The sequence below is a fragment of the Equus caballus genome, chromosome 27, assembly GCF_041296265.1.
Source record: "Equus caballus isolate H_3958 breed thoroughbred chromosome 27, TB-T2T, whole genome shotgun sequence".
Lineage (NCBI taxonomy): Eukaryota > Metazoa > Chordata > Mammalia > Perissodactyla > Equidae > Equus > Equus caballus.
Window position 1 is genome coordinate 56,035,240 of NC_091710.1, and position 21,850 is coordinate 56,057,089.

At 46.0% G+C, this 21,850-nt stretch overlaps 1 protein-coding gene across 12 annotated transcripts in view; it reads right to left on the reverse strand.

Annotated features, from left to right (window-relative positions):
• The window catches only part of MYOM2 (myomesin 2), a 93,472-nt gene that overhangs the window by 4,196 nt on the left and 67,426 nt on the right, over nt 1–21,850 (reverse strand). For all 12 annotated transcript variants that reach the window (XM_070252790.1, XM_005606427.4, XM_001495857.6 and 9 more), the window contains 6 exons: nt 20,750–20,863; nt 20,461–20,548; nt 19,887–19,925; nt 10,412–10,517; nt 442–605; nt 112–148 (listed from right to left, as the gene is read on the reverse strand). In XM_070252790.1, the coding sequence (XP_070108891.1) occupies nt 112–148; nt 442–605; nt 10,412–10,517; nt 19,887–19,925; nt 20,461–20,548; nt 20,750–20,863 (548 nt within the window). The remainder of the gene's footprint in view (nt 1–111; nt 149–441; nt 606–10,411; nt 10,518–19,886; nt 19,926–20,460; nt 20,549–20,749; nt 20,864–21,850) is intronic.

A 21,850-nucleotide genomic window follows, 5' to 3' on the forward strand; every position in this document is an offset into this window, starting at 1 on the left:
CACAGTCCTTGGGTACCCTAGGCCTCCACAGATGTGCCCACCCTTGGCCCAGTGACCCCACCTCAACGGTACCCCAGATGGCAGCACAACGAGCCAACATGCAAGTCTTACTTGAGCTGCTGGAACTCTGCAAATGCTTCATCAAAAGCTGGAAGGAAACAATTCCTGTGTTAGTACCTGTTTTCACATGTTTACTCAATGTGTTACTATTGTTACTATGCGTTTAACAAAGGCTGTGAATAAACGGCTTGTGTGCATTCACTCGGATGCTCTCCCAGTGAGTCTGCTTCATGAAAACTGACAAACACCCAAGTGAATAAATTGATCATTCAGAAATAATTTTCTCTGAATGAAAATGTTAAAATCAGATTGTTTTGCTCTCAGCATCTATACAGATCACTAAATACAAAATTACTAGATGCTAAGGAAGAAGGATCTTACCTTGACCAGACAGGTCCAGTGAGCGCTGATGGTTATCTTTGCCATCAAAAATCTCAAAAGTGTATTTTCCTTTATCCTTCTCCGTGGGCTCACAGATCTGCAGCCAGGCCATGTCTTCACTCCCTCCAATCCTCATGTGCTCACTAGATGCAACCTTAGCATCTCTGTTAAAAAAGTAACCCGAACACATTTCAATTTAGAAGCTCATTTTATGCAGGAGATACCTATGGGACAATATTACACGTTTGGGTGTGGAGCCTTTTCTAACTTGCCAAGGCTAATGTCGTAATAGGTTTTGCTGGATACTATAAATTTATTAACTACATCAATAGCTCATATCTGAAAACCTTCTAAAGTTAAATCTGATACTTAGTTTTTAAAGATACATTGTTATTTAATATATGCTTATTGCCCACTACATAATGGACTTAAAAATATTCTATACGGTATGGCATTTTTTTCCTCAAAAAATCAAAAATAGAATTACCATATGATCCAGGGATTCACTTCTGGATACGTATGCAAAAGAATTGAAAGCAAGGACTCAACCAAGTATCTGTACATCCATGTTCATGACAGCATTATTCACAATAGCTAAACGGTGGAAGCAACCCAAGTGTCCAGGGACAGATGAATAGATAAACAAAATGTGGTTTATACATACAACGGAATATTATTCGGCCTTAAAAAGGTGGGAAATTCTGACACATACTACAAGGATGAAACTTGAAAGCATTATGCCAAGTGAAATAAGCTAGTTACAAAAAGACAATTAGTGTATGATTCCACTTATATGAGGTACTCAGAGTAGCCACGTTCACTGAGACAGAAGGCGGAATGGGGGGTCCCAGGGGCTGGGGTCAGGGGAGGATGGGGGAATGGGGAGTCGTCTAATTGGTGCAGAGTTTCAGTTCTGCCAGGTGAAAAAGTTCTGGAGATCAATGGTGGTGATGGTGGCACAACAGTGTGAATGTAGTTAATGTGACTGAGCCGTACACTTAAAAATGGTTACAACAGGGGCGGCCCAGTGGCATAGTGGTTAAGTTCACACGCTCCACTTCAGCTGCCCGGGGTTTGCAGCTTCGGATCCTGGGCACAGACCTAGCACTGCTAGTCAAGCCACACTGTGGCGGCATCCCACATAAAACAGAGGAAGATTGGCACAGATGTTAGCTCAGTGACAATCTTCCTCACAAAAAAAAAGTTAAAATGGTAAATTTTATGCTTTGTATATTTTATCACAATTTTTTAAAACTTGAAATAAAAATAAACAGTGGATACCATTCCTGCCTTGTAAGGTAGTGTGCACTCTGCACGGCATGTGCAATATGTAAAACCAGCCTGCTCGTGGAGTTCAAATGCGTGTCAATTATTTCCTAAAGCTACTTTGATCTCCAGGGAGTGAGAAAGGTTTGTGGAAGCTATAGTCAGGGGCATGTGAAGAGTAAGACTTGGGACAGACAGAAACCAGAATGTGGGTCTATTTCTGTCATGCACCAGCTCCAGGAAAGTGGAACCCCGGCAAAGTCAGTGGTGCTGGGGCTGGCAGAGAACCGCCTATAATGGTGCGTTTGGTTACTCTTGCCAGTAACCACATATCCCCTGGGTTCATTTGGGAAAAGGAATTCTCCAACCCTCCTCACCACGACAGCCATTTATCTAGTACATCTTTCATTCAACAAAATCCATTAGGCCCATAATAAAGGCAGAGCTCTGTGAGCCGTGAGGGCTCGGGGCAGCCAGCACCTGAGGCACAGCTCAGCATGGGCTGTCCCCAGTGCTCAGAGCAGCATCGTCATTATTAAGGTGACGGACAACCCATTCCAGTGCTCAGACATACTCGTTCCCATGGACCAAAGACAATTGGACTTTACATAGTGATTCTCAGCTCTGCAGAGGAAAACGCTCTTTCAAAGAAAATATACTGTGCAATGGATCAGCCGTTCAACCCCAAACCCCACAATGCTAAGAACGGTGAGCAGCGCATCTGTGCCAACCTGCAGACAGAAACAGACAGCAGCACGCAATCGAAAAGTCACAGCTTGATGAAGGGGCTTCTTTATCCCCTGTGTGCACTGACAAGTGGGTATTCTTTAGACCAATCGGCAAGTCACCATTGTAGACGGTGGGGACGGAGGCCGGGAGGCCGCTGTGACAGTTTACCGGCTAACGTACTACACCCAGGAAAACAGCCGCTAACAAGTGTGCGGAATAGAGTGAGAAAGACGCATTTTCCCAACACGGATGGCCTGCGATGTCTGGTCTCACTCCCTTTGTTGGAGCTGTTGGTGTGAGGTTGGCCTCAACGCCTCAAAGTTCAGATAGAGACACACATGCGTGCGCGCACGCAGGAGCGAATATTAGCGACGGCTTCCTAAGCAAGACTCACTGACCAGGCAGGGATTTTAGTGTGAGCCGTCTGCTACACAGGACCAAGGCCCTCCCTCTGCCCGTCCCAAACACAGGACCCGCGACCTGCCCTCCCTGTGAGGAGTGGACGTTGCTTTGGGATCCATGACGTGCTCCCTGCTCAGCTGAGAAGCGGATGGTTTCCACCAGGCCTGGGGATTTGCACTCTGCACCAAAAGTTGTGCTAGCAACCGTTGGGGGTAAAAAAGGATTGCCTGAGTTTGCTACATTCACACCGTGGCTGCCAGAGCATCACCAGAGGCAGCCCCTGGCTCGTTATGCCACTCATTTGGGACTCAGGTGGGAGAAGTTGTTTGCTTTACCTCCACGAATTCAAATGCGTCTTCCTAGAAGATCGAAATTATGCACCGAAATTGCTGTGCTCTGCAGGCACCGGTGAGGACGTTCCAGCCTCTGCTGTGTGTGCGGCGACACAGAGACAGGCGGAGTCTAGAATCCCTTTGGTGGGGCGTAGCTGAAAGCCTGAGACCTAAGCTGTCAGAGCTGTGAGGAAAAGCTGATGAGTCTCCATGTTCTCAGCTGCATGGTACGTGGCTTCATTCAACAGGCGAAATTCATTTGGCCCCAAAGTCACCTTACAAATGCTTCGGGACGTGGCGATCATTTCAGCCTTAGAGGCATTTATGTTCTATTGAAATATGTCCTGTTCCAATGGTGATCTGTCCTACTGTTAGCAAGTTGCTTGTAGGAAAAAAAACCTCGATTTTATTTTTTTTTTGGACATATAAGACAATGGAAAAGGCAGCCATGAATTCGAGCTTTCACCAAACAGCTCCTGATAGGTACAGATGTCCTCCCAACTTCAATGTGATCAACACCACTGTCCAGCGGCAGCAGAGACGGACAGACACACCGCAAACGGCTGCTCCACTGGCCTTGCCTCGATGGCCCTTGGCCTTGGGAGCTGTCTGTCATTCAAGAGTAAGTTAAAGAAAGCCACTCTGCTGCACCCAGAGCTTCTTTCAGTGACGACCTTTGGCATCCACACGGCGTCAGCGCAGCCATGAGGAAGGGCAAAGACCACTGCAGCAGCTGAGGAGGGGGCGTCCACAAAACGCCACGCCACACCACAACTGACCTGCTTGTGCACTTCCCAGACCCCCTGCGTCCATGGCCGGAGCTCCAGGCTCTGACACCAGCCTTGGCTCTGGCTGCAGGAAAGCCCTGCTCCTTGAGCTCAGCAGCCCGTAAGCCTTCTGGTTCCCTGACAAGCCACTCGCCCTTAGGAGTGGAAATACACTAATCCCACACTTGACCTCTGACCCCTCTCGCAACCCCTCACCTTTTCTGGACTGAGCACTAATTCTTTTCTCCAGAAGCCACTTGCAAGCAGACAGCCAGGAGCAGAGTTTGGAGCAGACACTCCCCACCAGTCCCCTCCATCCCCCCCGGCTCAGATCCCCCATTCCTGGCTGCCCACCTCCAGGAGGACTCCTGTCTCCAGCTCCTCCCCTGGGTCAGCATGTCCCACCCTAACCCCACGCCCTCCATGATTTCCACTGAAATTACTCAACTTATAAGAAGGCCAAACAAGTCTTAGCAGTCAAAAACAGCTGCAGGATGCTTGGGTATCTTTTCACAGAATTAATTACTACTGTTACATAGATAGTGACTTTGGCTTTTTGGGTTGTTTGGGTTTTGTTTCTGTTGTGGGACATAAATGGACCAAATCTGACAAAACTTCTTCCTTGGTTTTATTATTTGATCACGAAACATGACCAGATTCCTTCATTCTAAACAAAAATTTAAAATTTATGCTAATATAAGAAAGAGGAGAGTATAAGAAAGCAGATGTGTGTCTGGTTATTTGTGCAAAAGGCACAGGCAGATTGGCTACCCACATGGGTGGGGGAAGGGGTGTGAACAGGGGCAGACGGGGATGGGCCAGCAGACATTTCTGCTGGGCTCCGACCCTCAGACCATGCTGTGCTTCTCATACCCCCAAAATAAACGACCGAGGTCCAAGAGAACGGGCGGGGAACCCAAACTAGAGCACAGGCAGTAGCAAATGAGCTTAACTACGCTGGAAAAGAATTGCACACCACCCTGAAGAGGGTGAGGAAGAAAGGAAATAACCAAGCTACGTCAGGAAACAGTATTTCACTGGACTCTACAAGGCCAAGACGAAAAGAACTGTGCAAAACACCACACAAATCATGCAAAACACCGTGCTCTGGTTTCTAATTGGTCTCTCATGAGGATGTGAGTTAGTGAATCTGAAACTCCTTGATGTGAATATACTAGGATTGAAAAAAGTAAGTCACACTATTATAGGTGAGAGCCAGGTTTCGTGGTGGGGAAGGAAGGTACCAGTAAGGAAAGCGAGAGGCTTGAGGGAATCCCATGGTATGGACTGGAATCGAAGATATCAACCTGAACTCAGAATTTGACACATACACAGATAACGAGACACAGAATAAGCACCGATCAGTGTGCACACCTGAGTCGGGCTGTGTCCCCTTAGTCCCCAGCCCCATCTGCTCAGAGGTCATAAGAACACTGACCCCACAGCGATGGGACATCTGAGGCACAGGTCCTGGTGTCTGAAGCCACCCTTCAATACCAGGGACAGGCCTTCCTGGAGAAGCCATTGATTCCAGGCTGGGGCAGGGAAGCACGAGAGGAATCAAGAATATCCTACAGGCCCAGGAAGGAAGAAATTCTCATAAACAGCTGGGGGCACGTTGAAGGACACAGGGACAACCTGAAGCAGCTCCCAAGGGCCAAAGTTGGGACAAGTTGAGCAAGGTAGTAATAACAGTGACAACAAGGCTAATATCGGATTATACCCATAGAAGAAAATAAATATCCGTGAGTCCACACTGATGGTACCAGATAGTTGGAGAAATAAATATATGAGGGAGGAGGGGTGGCACTTCCTCAACAGAGGGGCTCCACAATAAAGAGGAACTTCTAATAAATGTAGAAAGACTGAAGGCAATCGAAGATCATCAGGAGGTCAACTTCAGTCATAATTGCTGTGGCAAGATTCACTGTTGAATCCTCAGATTTGTGGACAAAAGTTTGAAGAGGACAAAGAGATTTACAAAGTCCCCAAGTGTGTCCCCAACATATTTATTAACTACAAAGGGGAAAATGGTGACTTTGTTGGGGCCGGCCCAGTGACTAGTGGTTGAGTTTGCAGGCTCCGCTTCAGTGGCCCAGGGTTCATGGTTTAGGATTCCAGGTACGAATCTACACACCGCTCATCAAGCCGTGCTGTGGTGGTGTCCCACATACAAAATAAGGAAGATGGGCAACAGCTGTTAGCTCAGGGACAATCTTCCTCACCAAAAAAACAAGAAAGAAAGAAAATGGTGACTTTGCAAGGGAGAAGCCTGGCAAACCACCCAACCGAGCGATAAGATATACCAACATCGCTTTTGTTGTTTTCTGACTAAAAATGAATAACTTCAGTCTAATCAGGGGAAATCATGAGATACACCCAAATTGAAGGGCATTCTATGACATACTCCACCAGACGTCTTGAAGAACATCCAGGTCGTGAAAGAAGGAAAGACTGGGGAGCAGTTGCAGATTCGAGATTAAGGAGATGGGATAACTAAATATAAAGTGGCATCCCGGAAAACAGGTGCAAGTTGCATGAGGTCTGTTGTCTGGAGAACAGCATCCTGTCACTGGTAATTTCCCGGGTTTGCTGATGTCAACATCAATGGGAGCTGGTGAAGCCTCTCCAGGAACTCTCTGTACTGTCTTTGCAACTTTTCTATAAGCCTAAAATTACTCCAAATGAAATATTTTCAAGTATTAAATACTGAAACAAGCAGTCGGCACTGACACGGTTCAGAAGTCTAAAAGCTAAGTCTAGGATAAACAGTGGCTCCACAGAGGAAGGCAGGTGATGACGCACGAGGAAAGCAGGTCCTCGACTCCTTACGGATGGTGGTTGAACCTGAGTCAGCTGAAGGCTGCTATGAACACAGGTCTGAGTGTAAACAGCCACGTGGTGTCCCAACAGGAGATGAATAATCCTGCTCGTCTCAGCGTGGTCAGACGTTCAAGCAAAATCCACCCAGCTACTGCCTCCCGGTTTAAAGAAAGAGGTAGATAAAATGGAAACAATTGCAAAAGCTAGGAAATATCTGCATCTGGCTGGAGGAGACAGTATTGAGGATGAGCACCTCCCACAAGAAGAGCCCCACAAGGCGGCATAGGCTGAGGGGAGCTTACGACACAAGCCACCTTCCACCACGGCTGTCATGCTGACCAGAGTCACCAGCACAGCAAAGGCAGGAGACACTGGGGTTTTCTGATGGGTGACGGGACCATCGGAACCTCCCACCTTTGGTAGCTGCTTCAGGCCAGGAGCCCGTTAAGGTAGTGCGAAAGCCACTCCACAGGGTCACCGAGATGGTTCCACACCTCCTTCAGCTCTTCCCACTCGATCCCCTCCCGTCCCCCTCTTGTGACACATTAGGTGACAACCAACAAGCCTGGGGTGTGCAGGAAGGGTGCCTCAGACATCGGGGCAGAACAGCATCCCCATCCCCCAGTTAGTTCAAGGGTTCACGGAGAATTCAGGGCACCCCTGAAGGTTTTCAACGCTTCCCGAGTTGCGTTAAAATATAATTCTGAAATTAAAGCCAGCTCTTGTTTTTTCTTCTATAAAGACACCATGAAATTTCTTCAGTGGCTGGGACACTTCTAAGTCTTAAGCGGTCAATATTTTCACAATTTGAGATCTGGCCCTTTCCAGATGACATATTAATTTCTTTTCTTTGAGTAAGAGGGGGAAATCCTTTATTGGGAGAATGTTTTTGCTGAGTTTCTCTTTGTACGCTTCTAACTCATTTTGAATAGGTTTCCGAGCCATCCTTTAAAGTGGCACTTTCCCATTCCTTGATATATTACTCAGCATTTTTAACCAAAGAACAATTGTCCTTGCTTACGTCCACACTTCACAAAATTCTCATCATACTCTGTGGCTTCCGTGTCGTCCATTAACACAAAATATTGGGGTGTCCACAGCACAAGTCCTCAACAGCACTTCCTCAGCATCCTAGATTTTGTCAAGTGGGCCATTTAGTCTCAAAAGGCAGATCGTATTCCACATTACGCACTATTTTTCCAGTTGCTATCTAATAAGAACTTATTCAATGGTCAAATAGTGAAATACAATCAAACACTATATTTTAGCGATAGAATATAACTTCAAAATATAATGTACAGTTTAATATTGTCTAATTGTCAAATAGTAAAATGTAACTGAGTTATATTTTAGTTACTGAATTGTAAAGAAATACTTGTTCTATTGTACAGTTCTGTTTGGAGAAGAGAAAACATGGGAACCACGCCACTGTTAAGAGTCCCTGGAAATTTACGATGCTGCCACCTCCTCCGTTGGTCTCTGGTGACCTTTTCATCTAGTACAACTTTATTGATAAGTCAGAGACGTGATTTGTGTCCTTGTCCCCCAGTCCGTCTGTCTGTCTATAACCCATCTCCTCCCTCAAGGCTAGACATTCCTCAGTTGAGTAGTGGCTAGAAGCAGACCAACTAGGGTTTAAACCCCTGCGCTTTTGCTTACTAGTCCTGTGACTTTGAACAAAATGATCGATGGTCCTCTCAAACGTCAGTGTCCACATCTATGAAACGTAGGGATTAATACCTAACTCATACGGCTTTTGTGAGGGTTAAATGAAACCCTATGGGTTAAGTGTGAACACAAAGTGGCTGCTTGCTGCTGCTCACGTGTCATCCCTCCACCAGCACGCATGTGTGTGTTCTGGCGGGATGTGGGGATGTGAATCTCGGCACCACAGCCCCCAGCCCAGAGCCCACTGCTCACACACAGGGAGACAAAGCTGAAGCAGGAGCAGGTTCTCCCTGAGGACGGACAGGTTTATGAGGGAATACACAACACTCCTCACAACGGTGTGTGATGACTTACTCACTGCAAGGCAGTGTGCCGTAAGTAACAAAGAAGCCCAGAGAAGGAAGCGATTAATTCTCCTTTTCCAGGGTAAGGTTTGATTCAGCTAGAACCATAGATTTACTCATTTGTCTTAAAAATAAATCCTTATAAACAATTATATCACAAAAATACTCCAGCTTCAGTCTTTGAGGCTCCTGTTACTGGAAGCTTTTGTAAGAAGACCCTGGGGCCCGCCTGGTGGTGCAGCAGTTAAGTTCAAACGTTCCACTTCCAGGCCTGGGGGTCACCGGTTCAGATCCCAGGTGTGGACCTACACGCTGTTTATCAAGCCATGCTGTGGCAGGCATCCCACATATAAAGTAGAGGAAGATGGGCATGGATGTTAGCTCAGGGCCAGTCTTCCTCAGCAAAAGAGGAGGATTGGTGGTGGATATTAGCTCAGGGCTAATCTTCCTCAAAAAAAGGACCCTGCTTCTGATACACTTTCCTAATCGACCCCTTCATATGGGGACCTTAATGACTCCACCTGAGACCGAGTTCCAGACTATTAAAAATACAGATATGTAAGATTCCAAACGCAGGTGCCCTAAGACTCCAATACATCTAATTATTTTATGTTTCAAAGCATAAAATCCAAGACAAAAGCACAGCATGTCGACATTTAAAGAGGGTAAAAAAAATCCCAAGAATATTGATCTTTTCAGCACTTCCATTACTCACAAATAGATTGACCTAAACAAAATAATGCTTTTAAAAGTGAAACAGTCATAACCATAGAGTCTATCTTTTGGAATGTTAACTAGAGAAATATAACATCTAAAGGCACGATGTGGACACTAGTTTAGATTTTGGAACACTGACATCATGGAAAAATTGGCCTAAAAATGTTGCCCACATCTTCCACTTAGAGGAGAGAGAGACAACAAGACACGGCCCCTCTCAGTCCACCCCTCTGAAGTTCTGCGTCTGCGGCTACCGCTCAGGAGATGGTGACCCCATCAGCACTGTTTCCTCGGAGACCTGCTCCTCTCCCTGGTTGTTTTAGAGACAAGCTTGGGGCTGGATATCCAAGGGCTGGGGCGATGGGTACTCTTCTGCATGCTGTGACTTCTATGAAAGTCTCAAGGGCTCTAATGGTGACCACACCCACCTGGATATGCAGCAGAGCAGCGAACACGAAATACAGAAAAACCTGCTGCTTATACAGGGCTTGATCGTGTTTTCTTTCCTCTTTTAGTTTAAGTATTGGGCTTGTTTTCTCCTTTTCTTTTTCATCTATCTAGTGGGAAACCAACAGACTGGAAATTTGGAGCGTGGTTTCTAAATATTATTTTCCCATCAGCTCTCTGCTAGATTCCAGATAAAATGTGTTCCCAGTAGAGCCGCCTTTGGCAAAACCGAGACGTTGAAGACATTTGTCTCTGGCACCTGCAGGCGTTTCTTTATCTTTCTGCTTTTCCCTGGTGCTCCCATTGCCATGATGGCCCCCTGCCCTGAGCCAAAGGCTGCCATCATTTCTCAAAAGGACAAAGTCTCAAGGGGATGGTCAGTGCTGTGACGTGTTGCTGTGGAGCCTCGCCTCCCAGCTGTAAGGGCACTGCCCTTGTCTACGGCATGGCCACGGTCCACTGCTCTTGTACTTACTTGTGATACCAGTTCACTTTCATTTCTTCAGTAAAATATTTCATGAAGCACTGAAGTCTTATTCCTTCTGGGGTGCAGAGTATCTTGAGTGGAGAAGCAGATGCTCCTGCAAAAAATAACACATACTCAGATCTACGAAAAGCAGCACGTGCTATGTTAGAACGGAAAGGTGCTGTTGCCAGAATCTCTGCTCCATCCAGCATAAATATATTCCCACATTCATGTATTCTACAGTCTGTCTGCCACAAATTCTCGTAATTTACCCATGTCATATTCATTCATTAAATAAGCATTTTCCACACTAGAATTATTTGAAAAGCTCTTTGCTGAATACTGAAGAACCATCAACTGCTCCTTAGCAGCTCAGCTAAAGAAGAGGAGGAAAAATCGTGCAAATAGCACTGCAACACAGTAAATGCTGCACTGATTGATCTGGAACTTAAGCATTGTCGAAAATCAGCGAATGGAAGGTGAGTCAGCAGAAGGGATCTAGGGCAGTCAAGGAGATGGGGGACAAAGGTCCGTCCTTTGAGATGAGTAAAAACTGGAAGAGAGGAAAGAGGGCAGAAGAAAGCAGAGGCAGCAAGAGGGACACACGAGACGAGAACGTCCTTGGCCAGTTTAGAGCAGGAATTTAGGGTGGTTGGGGCAGAGGGTTTGGGGGAGGTGAGGTGAGAGGTCCGGAGACGACAAGATTTGGAGGCAAAATTCTGAACTTCAGGCAGAGACCGTTATTAGATACCTAACTAGAGAATTCACGTGAACTCAGGGCATTGCTCACACAAAAAAATAATATTTATACAGTTAGCAGAGATAAGATAAAATACTATGATTGCAAACTGTTGATGAGGTGTTATGGAGAAGAATCTCTTTAAAATATTATTTCTAAATTTTGGTAAACAACTTGAAACTTTATCTGATGAATCTTAAAAACACTCATAGTATTCCACAGAGTCATTGTAGTTACAGGAATCCACTCAAACGGAAAATTCCTAAATATTGAAAACAGCCTCTCTTTGCCCAAAGATGTGCCTTGTGTCCTTATTTATAATAAACAGTAATTGTCAGTATTCCTATAGGGAAGAGCGTAGACCATTGGACAGCGATTCCATGAAAATATAAAATCTATACAAACCACAATTATCACAAAATATGTGTAAAAAAAAAAAAACAAGAAACAAATTGTATTCATGACTTCAACCATGAAAAGAAGTAGAAACTAAATAAAAATAGTAGAAAATATAGTAGAAAAAAATAAAACCCTTTTCCCGGACGGAGTTATTGTAAGAATTAAAGGACACAATGTCTGTGAGCCCTCCACCGCAGTGTCATGCCTTGTCAAAGCCTGCCGCGACCTCCACGCCTCCCTCACCCCGCGTGGCTGGGTCTCGGCCCAGGGAACCAAGGATGCAGAACCCAACAGACAAAGAGGAGAGTTGGTGGCAGACCTGGGTCCCTCCTCAGAGTTTGGAAGGTGGAAGGAAGGGGATGAGTGTAAGGGACTGTGAGAGCAGAGAGAGCTGGAAGGCGCCCACCAAGAGAGCCACTCAGAGAACAAGTGGAGCCAGAACCCACTCGTGAGGGTCCCTGACCTGGGGGCGCAGCATGGCCGCAGGGCCACACACACGAGAGGGCTGCGCACAGGAGGGTCGTGTGAAAGTCCACAGGGGAAGCGGAGGCACCCATCGCCTCCACCTTTCCCGGGGCAGGTGAGACCCTGCTGCCTCTATCGGGAGACTGGGGGCTCACCCTTAGAGAATCAAAACCACAAAAGCTCAGTGGTGGAGGTGGGCGGTCAGTAAGTAAGGCAATGTGGCTAAGCTGTGAACATGGGTGAGCCTGTCTGCTGAGCAGCAAGGCTCCCCGCCCCCCTCCACTTCCTCTGCTCACCTCCCAGGACGCTGACCCATTCCACCCTGCCCGGGAAAACCCTGGAGGATGGAGGACGGGGAGCGGTTGACAGGAGAGGCCACACAGCCCACCTTCTGATGAGCGTGAGCGCCTCCCACCTTCTCCCCAGACACACAGCGCCCGCAGCTCTGCCAGCTCTTCTCATGGCTCGAATCTCAAATACACAGAACGTAGTGAGAAGTCCCTAACATGGACGAGGTAGAAGGATAGGAACAAAAACTGAAGGAAGCTGCCGTCAGAGAGGGGGAGACTGGAAGTGCTGCGGAAAGAAAGGACTGGGCGGGAGGCAGGTCCCTGAGACAGAGGGAAGGCACGAGATCCAGGGCGCTTGGGGAAGGGGAGAAGGAGGCAGGAAAGAAGGGCAGGCACCAACGAGGGGACAGACAAGATTAGGCTCGCCAAGGGTTGGGATGAGGAAGCCTGTCCAGAGGGAGAGTAGATGGCGTCTGAAGGAAGGATGCCTGTGGAGTGGAACCAGGTCAGGAGCAGACGGAAAGAGGACTCCAGAGGCCATGCTGGGGGGCATTCAGCCGTGGAGTCCAGTCAGGGGATTCCAATCCGTACATCATTTACTCTGATTTTCCAGAAAGCACTCAGGGATGGAGCGCCTGGAGGTCCCATGCCGTTCTGGGGGAAGGTCTCAGTAGGTGCCAGGAAGAAGGAGAGGGGAGCTGAAGGAAGGCTGGTGTCACCCTGCAGACAGAGCAGTGCTGTGGGAATGCCATGGGCATGAGGAGCGCACACGTGGTCTTATTTACACGTTGATACCTGGAGTCATGACTCAATGGAGAGGGTCAGTGACATGAGAAGTCCCCGTAAGGAACATTTCCCTTGGTGCCTTGAGTTCCTCAAGGCCGCTGTCAAAGGGTGGAATATTCTTAAGGACTTGTAACTGACATAATGGTAAACAGGAACCCTTTTAGCCAACAAAAATACACCTTTATTTTTCAAAATGATAAGAAAAAGCTAAGGATTGGCTCAACAAAACCAAAGACTTCAACAGCATGAACAGGAAGTCACCTTAGACATCCACATATGTGATTGAAAGCTCGGCTTGTCGAAGGTGACAGAAATAAGACGCTGGTTTAATAGATAGTCCACCAAACGCAGTCTCCAGAAAACAAGACGAAATGCAAGGGGAGAGCTATCCTGCCAACGCTTCTAGGGTTTTTGCTTTGTTTTTAATCAAGCCGCCTTGTCCTGGGTATTAACAAACCAGAGGCATGGAAATGGGTTGTGGTTTGCCTGCGTCTGAAGCAGATGCCCCAGAGGTGATGATCCAACGCCGTAGGATGGTCTGGTCACCGGGAGATGCTGTGGTGAGAACACTTAACACGAGATCTACCCTCTTAACAAATTTTAATGATCAATACAGTATTGTTCACTACAGGTACAGGGTTGCGGAGCAGACCTCTAGAACTTATTCACTGTGCACAACTGGCCATCACCATCCTACTCTCTGTTGTGATGAGTTTGACTCTTTTAAAGACCTCATGTGCGTGGAATCACGCAGTATTTGTCCTTGTGTTCTGGCTTACTTCTCTTAGCATAATGCCCTCCAGGTTCATCCATGTCGTTGCAAAGGACAGGATTTCCTTCTTTTTTAAGTCTGAATAATATCCCATTTTGGAATAACCCCACATTTTCTTTAAGCCATGTCATATATAAGGATCGCATTTTAATTCAAGTCCATGATGAAAGGCACACACGTTCTCACAGACACGTGCACACTCAAGGAAACACACCATCAGTAGGGCCCCTCTGGAGCCATCAGCAGGCATTCCCCTGAGCATCCACCCAGCCTTGCAGCCAGACATACTGGGAGGCATAACAGAGCTCTGAGGCCTCAGGGAGGAGAGCCCTTGGTTCAAAAACAAACAAGCAAGGGGCCCATCCAGTGACACAGCAGTTAAGCTTGGGCACTCCGCTTCGGCCGCCCAGGGTTCGTGGGTTCGGATCCCAGGCGCAGACCTATGCACCGCTCGTCCAGCCACACTGTGGCAGGCGTCCCACATACAAAATAGAGGAAGATAGGCATGGATGTTAGCTCAGGGCTAATGTTCCTCAGCAAAAAGAGGAGGATTCGCAGCGAATGTTAGCTCAGAGCTAATCTTCCTCAAAACAAACAAAAACTCTCTGGTGAGGGCAAAGAAGAATCCGGTGCAGGGCATAGGGGTGCAGGAGTCAGGAGCTGGGCAAGACGACAAAAGGAGGAGCATTGAGAGAGAGTTGAAGGAAGGAGGAGCTTGTATTCGGTGGGAGGCTAGAGGCTAGGCGAAGAGGAAACATCCAACATGAACAGCTCCACCAAACACCCCTTCTTTCCATCCTTCAACTGTTTATGCCCTTGATGGGCATTGAGGATGATAGAGAAGGAAAACAAGAGACGGGAAAAGGAGAAATGGTGTAAACTGAGAACACAAGGGTGCTTAGCGCACAGCAGATTTGCTAGAGGTTGGGAACGTAACTGAAGCGCAAAGAGAAAGGGCAGGTGATTCTTCCAAATCACACGCATTAAAAGGGGTGTAAGGAAGTGGACTGAGACCTGTTCTCCCTCCTGGCACAGAACCTGCACAGATGGCAGCAAACTACACAAAAATGAAAGCAAAAATAGGGAAATGTTGTAGTCTTAGAAAAGGCAAAATAGTTCAAAGTTCGGTCATTTTTCAGACTGTAACTGGAGTCGGTAAACGATCACGAGCCCAGAAGGTTTTCCAATCAAGCAGAGAGGAGGGAAAGGTACCACCAATGACGCATAGGCAGAGGAAGAGCAATTCTAGAGAATTTCTCAGCTTATATGCAAAGATGGTGCCCAGCAGTTTCCCTAAATACTGATAGTCAAGCCCTGCACACGGAGATAGAACATACCCGACAGAGCCAGATGGGTCTTGTTTCAGCCAGCCAATCAATGGATAATTAACTTTGCCAACCACAGAGAGGAAAGGACCACAGGATGCACGTTCCAAGTAATGAGATTACAACAGCCTGATTTCTAAGAATGACATTGACCGGGGCAAACATTAGCAAGCAGATTATATTCCTATTTTCTGATTTTATGTCAACAGAATCATTATTAAGCCTTGATTTCAAAGGCTTAGGAGCATTTATATTTTATTATACAAAATTTAACCAGATAAATACTTAAATCTATGCAATCTGCCAGCCACAAAGTAAATTCTGCCATTGATATTTCTATTTCACCAACTGATTTTTTAAGTTATTTGAATACATAATATTCTATAAATATTAAAAACCAAGGCATATACTTTAAGTTTGGCCCCCTTTAGGTAATAACACATGTTATATATTTTCATAAAATTGAATGATTGCCGATCTTAAAGAATTGTGTGGGTAACGTCTTCGAAATACATATCGTGTGATGAAGACACAATTCCGAAGTATGTTAGAAGGAACACCAAAGTCCTGATCTAGGAAATTGGAAGACTTAGGTGCTCCCGTCTGTTCTGCTAGTAGTTAACTGAGTGACTTAGAACAAATTACACAACTTCTCATTGGCACGAGTTCTCGTCTAAATATTTTGTGTGGTCTCTTCTAAGATTCTCCAAAAGTAAATGGGCTCCCTCAGTACATTTTGTTAGTGATGGTTGACAGGGATGCCTAAAACTTAACTTAGGGATTTGATTCTAAGATTCTGCTTTCTCCATCTCAAATGTCAGCATGGAATGATATAGAAACGTTAAAGGCACATGCACACATATATGAAGGCGTATGATATAAAAGCAAGATGTATGCGTACAGCATCCTTCACGCAGATGCCCGTATGTGCACACGGCATCCTCCATGAAGGTGCCCATATGTGCACACAGCATCCTCCATGAAGGTGCCCATATGTGCATACAGCATCCTCCATGCAGATGCCTATATGTGCACACAGCATCCTCCATGAAGGTGCCTGTATGTGCACACAGCATCCTCCATGAAGGTGCCCATATGTGCATACAGCATCCTCCATGAAGGTGCCCATATGTGCATACAGCATCCTCCATGCAGATGCCTATATGATATGTGTACACAGCATCCTCCATGCAGGTGCCTGTATGTGCACACAGCATCCTCCATGAAGGTGCCCGTACGTGCACACAGCATCCTCCATGAAGGTGCCCATATGTGCACACAGCATCCTCCATGAAGGTGCCCGTACGTGCACACAGCATCCTCCATGAAGGTGCCCATATGTGCACACAGCATCCTCCATGAAGGTGCCCATATGTGCATACAGCATCCTCCATGAAGGTGCCCATATGTGCATACAGCATCCTCCATGAAGGTGCCCGTATGTGCATACAGCATCCTCCATGAAGGTGCCCGTATGTGCATACAGCATCCTCCATGAAGGTGCCTGTATGTGCACACAGCATCCTCCAGGCAGATGACTGTAACTCAGACATATATTTTTACAATGGGTTTATTTGCACCCACAGAATTGTAGAGCTTTAAATCTGGGTGATCACCTTGTCCCAATTTCTTATTATATGGATGAGGAGACTGGGGGACTCTAACTATGTCTATATCTGTATTTATGCGCAGCAAACTTGCTTGATAACCAAGCATATCCTTTAACTTTCAGAATGCAGAGGACCAACTGTTTTGTGGCGTGGGCGCACTAGCTGAGTGGGCAGGAGCACATGCTTTGCTCTGTGGTTACACAATGCCTCTGCGGGATTCTGTGTGGGATTGTGGATCCGGAGGGCTGAGCCTGGAAGCTCAGGTGGCCGAAGCTAGGATCCCATTTTTATCTAAAGCCTCTATTGGCCCTGAAATCAAAACAAAATTCAGGGAGAGCAACTGATTGCTTCCCAAAGCTGCAACCCCCAAAGGGCCGTTTGGTCTTAGAAGCTATGGGGAACACCGTTTCCTCTCCCACACCAACCTGTGGAGGGGAATTTGGTTTAAAAAGCCAAGGAAAGTCATAAGGAAATGCTTTTTGCTCCAGAAAATATAAAATTACTGTCTGACAGCTCTTTATTTTCACTTTCAGAGGCGGCACTCCTTACATACACCTGGCGTCACACCTCACACTGCAGCATGTAGCTATGGAGTTCGACCCCTCGCCTCTCCTGGGTGTGACTTCATCCCCTTCCATAAGGCAAGAGGCCAGTCAGTCATCCCAACATATAGGGCATGACTTCTCCAAACCAGCGTTTACATGGCTGTCAGCACAGCACCGAGGACTGTGTTCATCCTCTTCTCTCTGGGCTGTTTCAAGAAAAAATGCGGCTCAGTTCTGTCTGCTAACAGTCAGACTGAAAGGAGGCTCCACTTAATTCTGTAAACCCACTGATCAGAGGACAGGAGCCCCTTTGAATAAACAGCAAGATTTAAGGCTTAAAAACATTACCTGGTAGACTCTCTAAGCTGCACTGAAGAGGCCTGTGAGGATGACAACCACTTCCCAGCCTGCCCTGGGGTGCATGGGGATCTGCGAGTCTCCTGTGGACTGGACAGTGGGCCGTCTCCACGGAAGCCTCTCAAAGAGGCCAATGGGCGGGTGAGTGAGTGAGCGTGTGTGAGAGTGAGTGTGCACATGTGAGTGTGAGTGTGTGAGAGTGAGTGTGAATAAGTGTGAGCGTGGGGGCATGTGTGAGTGTGCGGGAATGTGTGTGAGTGAGTGTGTCCTGTGTGTTCGCACCACTCATGCTCTCAGAAGAAACTGAAGGAGGCAGACGCACACGGTTTCCCTGAGGATGGAGGATGGAGGTGAGCACACTGAGGTCAGAGAGTCAAGGCCCCACGTTTTCTGGCAGGTGGACGGCACCAGGAACCAACAGCAATGAGGAGAGAGGTCGGCGATGGGTGAGGCACGTGACGTGGGACCCACAGATGTCACCTGACACTGATGCAAGACCACACCCACAGCGGCCAAGACACGCCAGGGTCACCCAGAAATTTCACCACAGCAAGTGGGCCTCTGGGAGGACAGCACCAAGGGCAGGAGGCAGGGCCTCTGGGCGCGCGGGGTCAGGCTCGGGGACCAAGGGTACAGGGCACGTGGGCTGCTGTAGGCCCTGGCTCGTCAGCACAGAGACATATTGTAGATCAAATAATGGTCGCTCCTACTCTTTTCGTGCTGAAACAACACGGTGTGCAAAGTCTTCCAGCACACAGAGGGCCTGGGTTCTCAGGAGAACAAAGGCTTAAAGCCAATGATGCCTGGAGCCCTGTGTCTGCTCCCTCCACCCCCATCTACCTCACAATAAAATGCCGTAGTCCTTCCAGGGGAGGGCGCCTCTAACTCGGGGTTCTGAGCAGACCGTGAGGGAAGCTACCTTCTGCACCAGCCTGGTCCTCACATGTGCCTCACTCTCCAGACAGGAGATCAGTATGCCATCTGTGAGCATGCTCTGTGATATTTTATACCAACTAAGCCCACGGCGTGTGACAGCAAAGCCACCTTTCAAATGGCTCAATCTGCCTTCACAATCATGGATACCCATGAAGTATAGCCATCTGGCCCATTAGTAACCATCAAGAGTAAAACTCATTTAAAACGTGATCACTTATTTGACCGAGCAAAAGCACAAAGGAATAAAATCTACCTTGCAGAGCTGTTTTGAGAAAGCAATGAAAAATAAACATAAGAAGCTTTTCAGAAAAATGCCAGGAGGACCATGATCTTAGGATAGAGAGAGATGCTAGCCTCCAGTTAGGGTCTGGCTCCCGCTGGCAGGACACCCCTGGTTAAGCCACTCAACTGTTGTAGGCCTTAGTTACTTGATCAGAAGATATAAATTAGGCAATCACTAGAAATCTCGCAGTAATAAAATGTATAATTGTATAATTCTTAGCATAAAACACTGTACAAATATAAGCCATTATTATCAAATTAATAACCAGTATCTTGGTTCTCACAGTTTCCATGGAAGGACAAACGGAGAGGAAGAATTTATCTGCAAAGTTAAAAAAAATGGTTTGATGGATGTGACACAAAGCCAGAGCTTTGCAATCCATGATTGCTATTCAATATCTGTAACAAAGACACTGATAGCAATTATGTGCAGAGCAATCATCAAAATCAACCCAAAGTAATTGGAAGAAGTGGCTAATTAGGAAGTCCAAACTGGGTTTTTTTTTTTCTTGAGTAAAACATAGACTCCAGAGACTGGCCTGGTGGTGTAGTGGTTAGGTTCCCACACTATGCTTCAGCGGCCCGGAGTTCAGGGGTTCAGATCCCGGGTGTGGACCTACACACCGCTTGTCAGTATGCTGTGGTAGTGTCCCACATACAAAATGGAGGAAGATGGGCCCAGATGTTAGCTCAGCAACAATCTTCCTCAAGCAAAAGGAGGAAGCTTGGCAATGGATGTTAGCTCAGCAACAACCTTCCTCATCAAAAAAAAAAAGACATAGATTCTGACTATGATGCTGAAATCCCTTTAAAAACCATCACCGAAGCAGTCAGGTAACTGCTCTGCATTTAAGGCAGGCCCTGTTACAGGGCCCACACTGCAGCCCCACAGCTTCCCCCCACAGAGGTCAGTGCCCGTCTCAGGAAGCACTGGCTGTAGCACCAAAAGGACTTGAAAATTAGAAGGCATTTACTTACCACAGACTCTACTCATTGCCAAAATCATATCATCGTACACTGAAAGGGAGAAGGGAAATGGACCATTACGATGTGTAATTTCATCAGAAAGCAGCATTTTCATGTTTAATTAAATTGATACAGGAAATCGTGATGTTCATTTGAAAAATGAAACATTAAAATGGCAATATTTATCCATAAAAGTCTTGTGTGTGTAATAAATCCTTCTAACCTATTCACTTTTTAAACAAGGAACAAGAACATTTTACTCGACATAAATCCAACTGTACACTTAATTGAACCACTTCATCACTGTTTCAATCATTTTAACTACATTAGTAATGGGATAAAACTTGGCTCATGATGATAGACTAAAATGACATTTCATATAAACCCAATATCATACATTTTTCTGAAACATTGAAACAGCTTTGAATGCAACTAAGGTACAAATCTATTTTCTTCTACAGTGTTACTGCCAAAGAAACAATGTGTACTACGGCTAAGGATATGCATGAATGTGCCTTCATAACGCATCTCATCCTGTTGGGGAAATGGATTTCTTTTTCGGAAAGCAAAGAAGGTTTTCTGTTACCTTTGCCAGCTATCTCAAGGACAGATACGTCCTGACCTCTCTCATCTTTCAAGGTTGCCTTATATTCACCATGGTCCTTCTTTGACAACTGCAAATAAAACACATCCCATATTTATGTAGAATCAATGCCATGATATAAAATGCAATAAACGCTAATACATTTTCTTTGCAAAACACGGAAGTTCAGGATGCAGATTGAGAGATAATGCAGGATTTACAAGTTATTTAAAAGACCTGTTTTCGTTTCATTTCATACGGAACCTGTCTTGCTTTATTTCACACAGAGTACCTTAGGTATGAGCAGCTCGCAGACTCCCTTCTCCAGATCAGGCAACTTTTCAGTTTCATACAGAACATCATCCTTCAGCCACTTGAAAACTGTTTCTTTCTTGGTGTTTGCAACCTACACGACAGAAATCTTACATTCAGTATGTGAATCACTTGGACTCCTAAGAAAAAAGTCTATTCAGATATAAAATCACAGAACTTTAAAAAATATAACATCAGTTTTTATTATAGACTGTCTCAGACAGAGGTTCATGGAAAAGCTGTCAGTCCTAAAAATGGCAAATACATTTCTAAATTCCAGCTTCTGAAATAATTAAGGCCTCTCAGTTGCACACGGAAGGACAAATGATTCCTCAGAGTTCTAGCCTGTGAAATTAGTAAGGATCTTTTGGTTTATGTGAAATGTCAGTAATGAAGACAAGTTGTAAGCAATGTACTTTAAAGTACATTGTACTTTATATAAAGTACAATGTACTTTAAATAAACTTTTTTGGTGAGGAAGATTGGCCCCAGAGCTAACATCTGTTGCCAATTTTCTCCTCTTTTTTCTTTTTTTTCTCCCCAAAGCCCTAGTACATAGTTGTATATCCTAGTTGTACATCCTTCTAGCTCTTCTCTGTGAGACACCACCTTAGCATGGCTTGACAAGTCATGCTAGGTCCTCACCCAGGATCTGAACTGGCAAAACCTCGGGCCACAGAAGTAGAACGTGCAAACTTAACCACTATGCCACCAAGCCCGCCCCAGCAACGTACTTTAAATTTATAAATAATATAAAATATGCTTAGAGGTCTACAGAACCATTCAGTGGCTGCTTTTCTGGCAATGGGACATTCCAGATGCATCTCTGTAGAGGGAATGAAATCTTAACACAAAATAAACCCAATGGGGATGGGAACATTCCTTCTGCTAAAATTCCTCACAATTCAATCAACGACATGATCTTGAACTTGAAACTGAGCTTTGTAGAATTCCAGAGATGAGCAAGCACTTTGGTTCACACGCTCTGACATACATGTCATCCTGGTGAGAGAGAAGTCCGGCTCCATGTGAACGGAAATGACCATACTGGATCATGTGAGACAGAGGATTCTGCATTTGC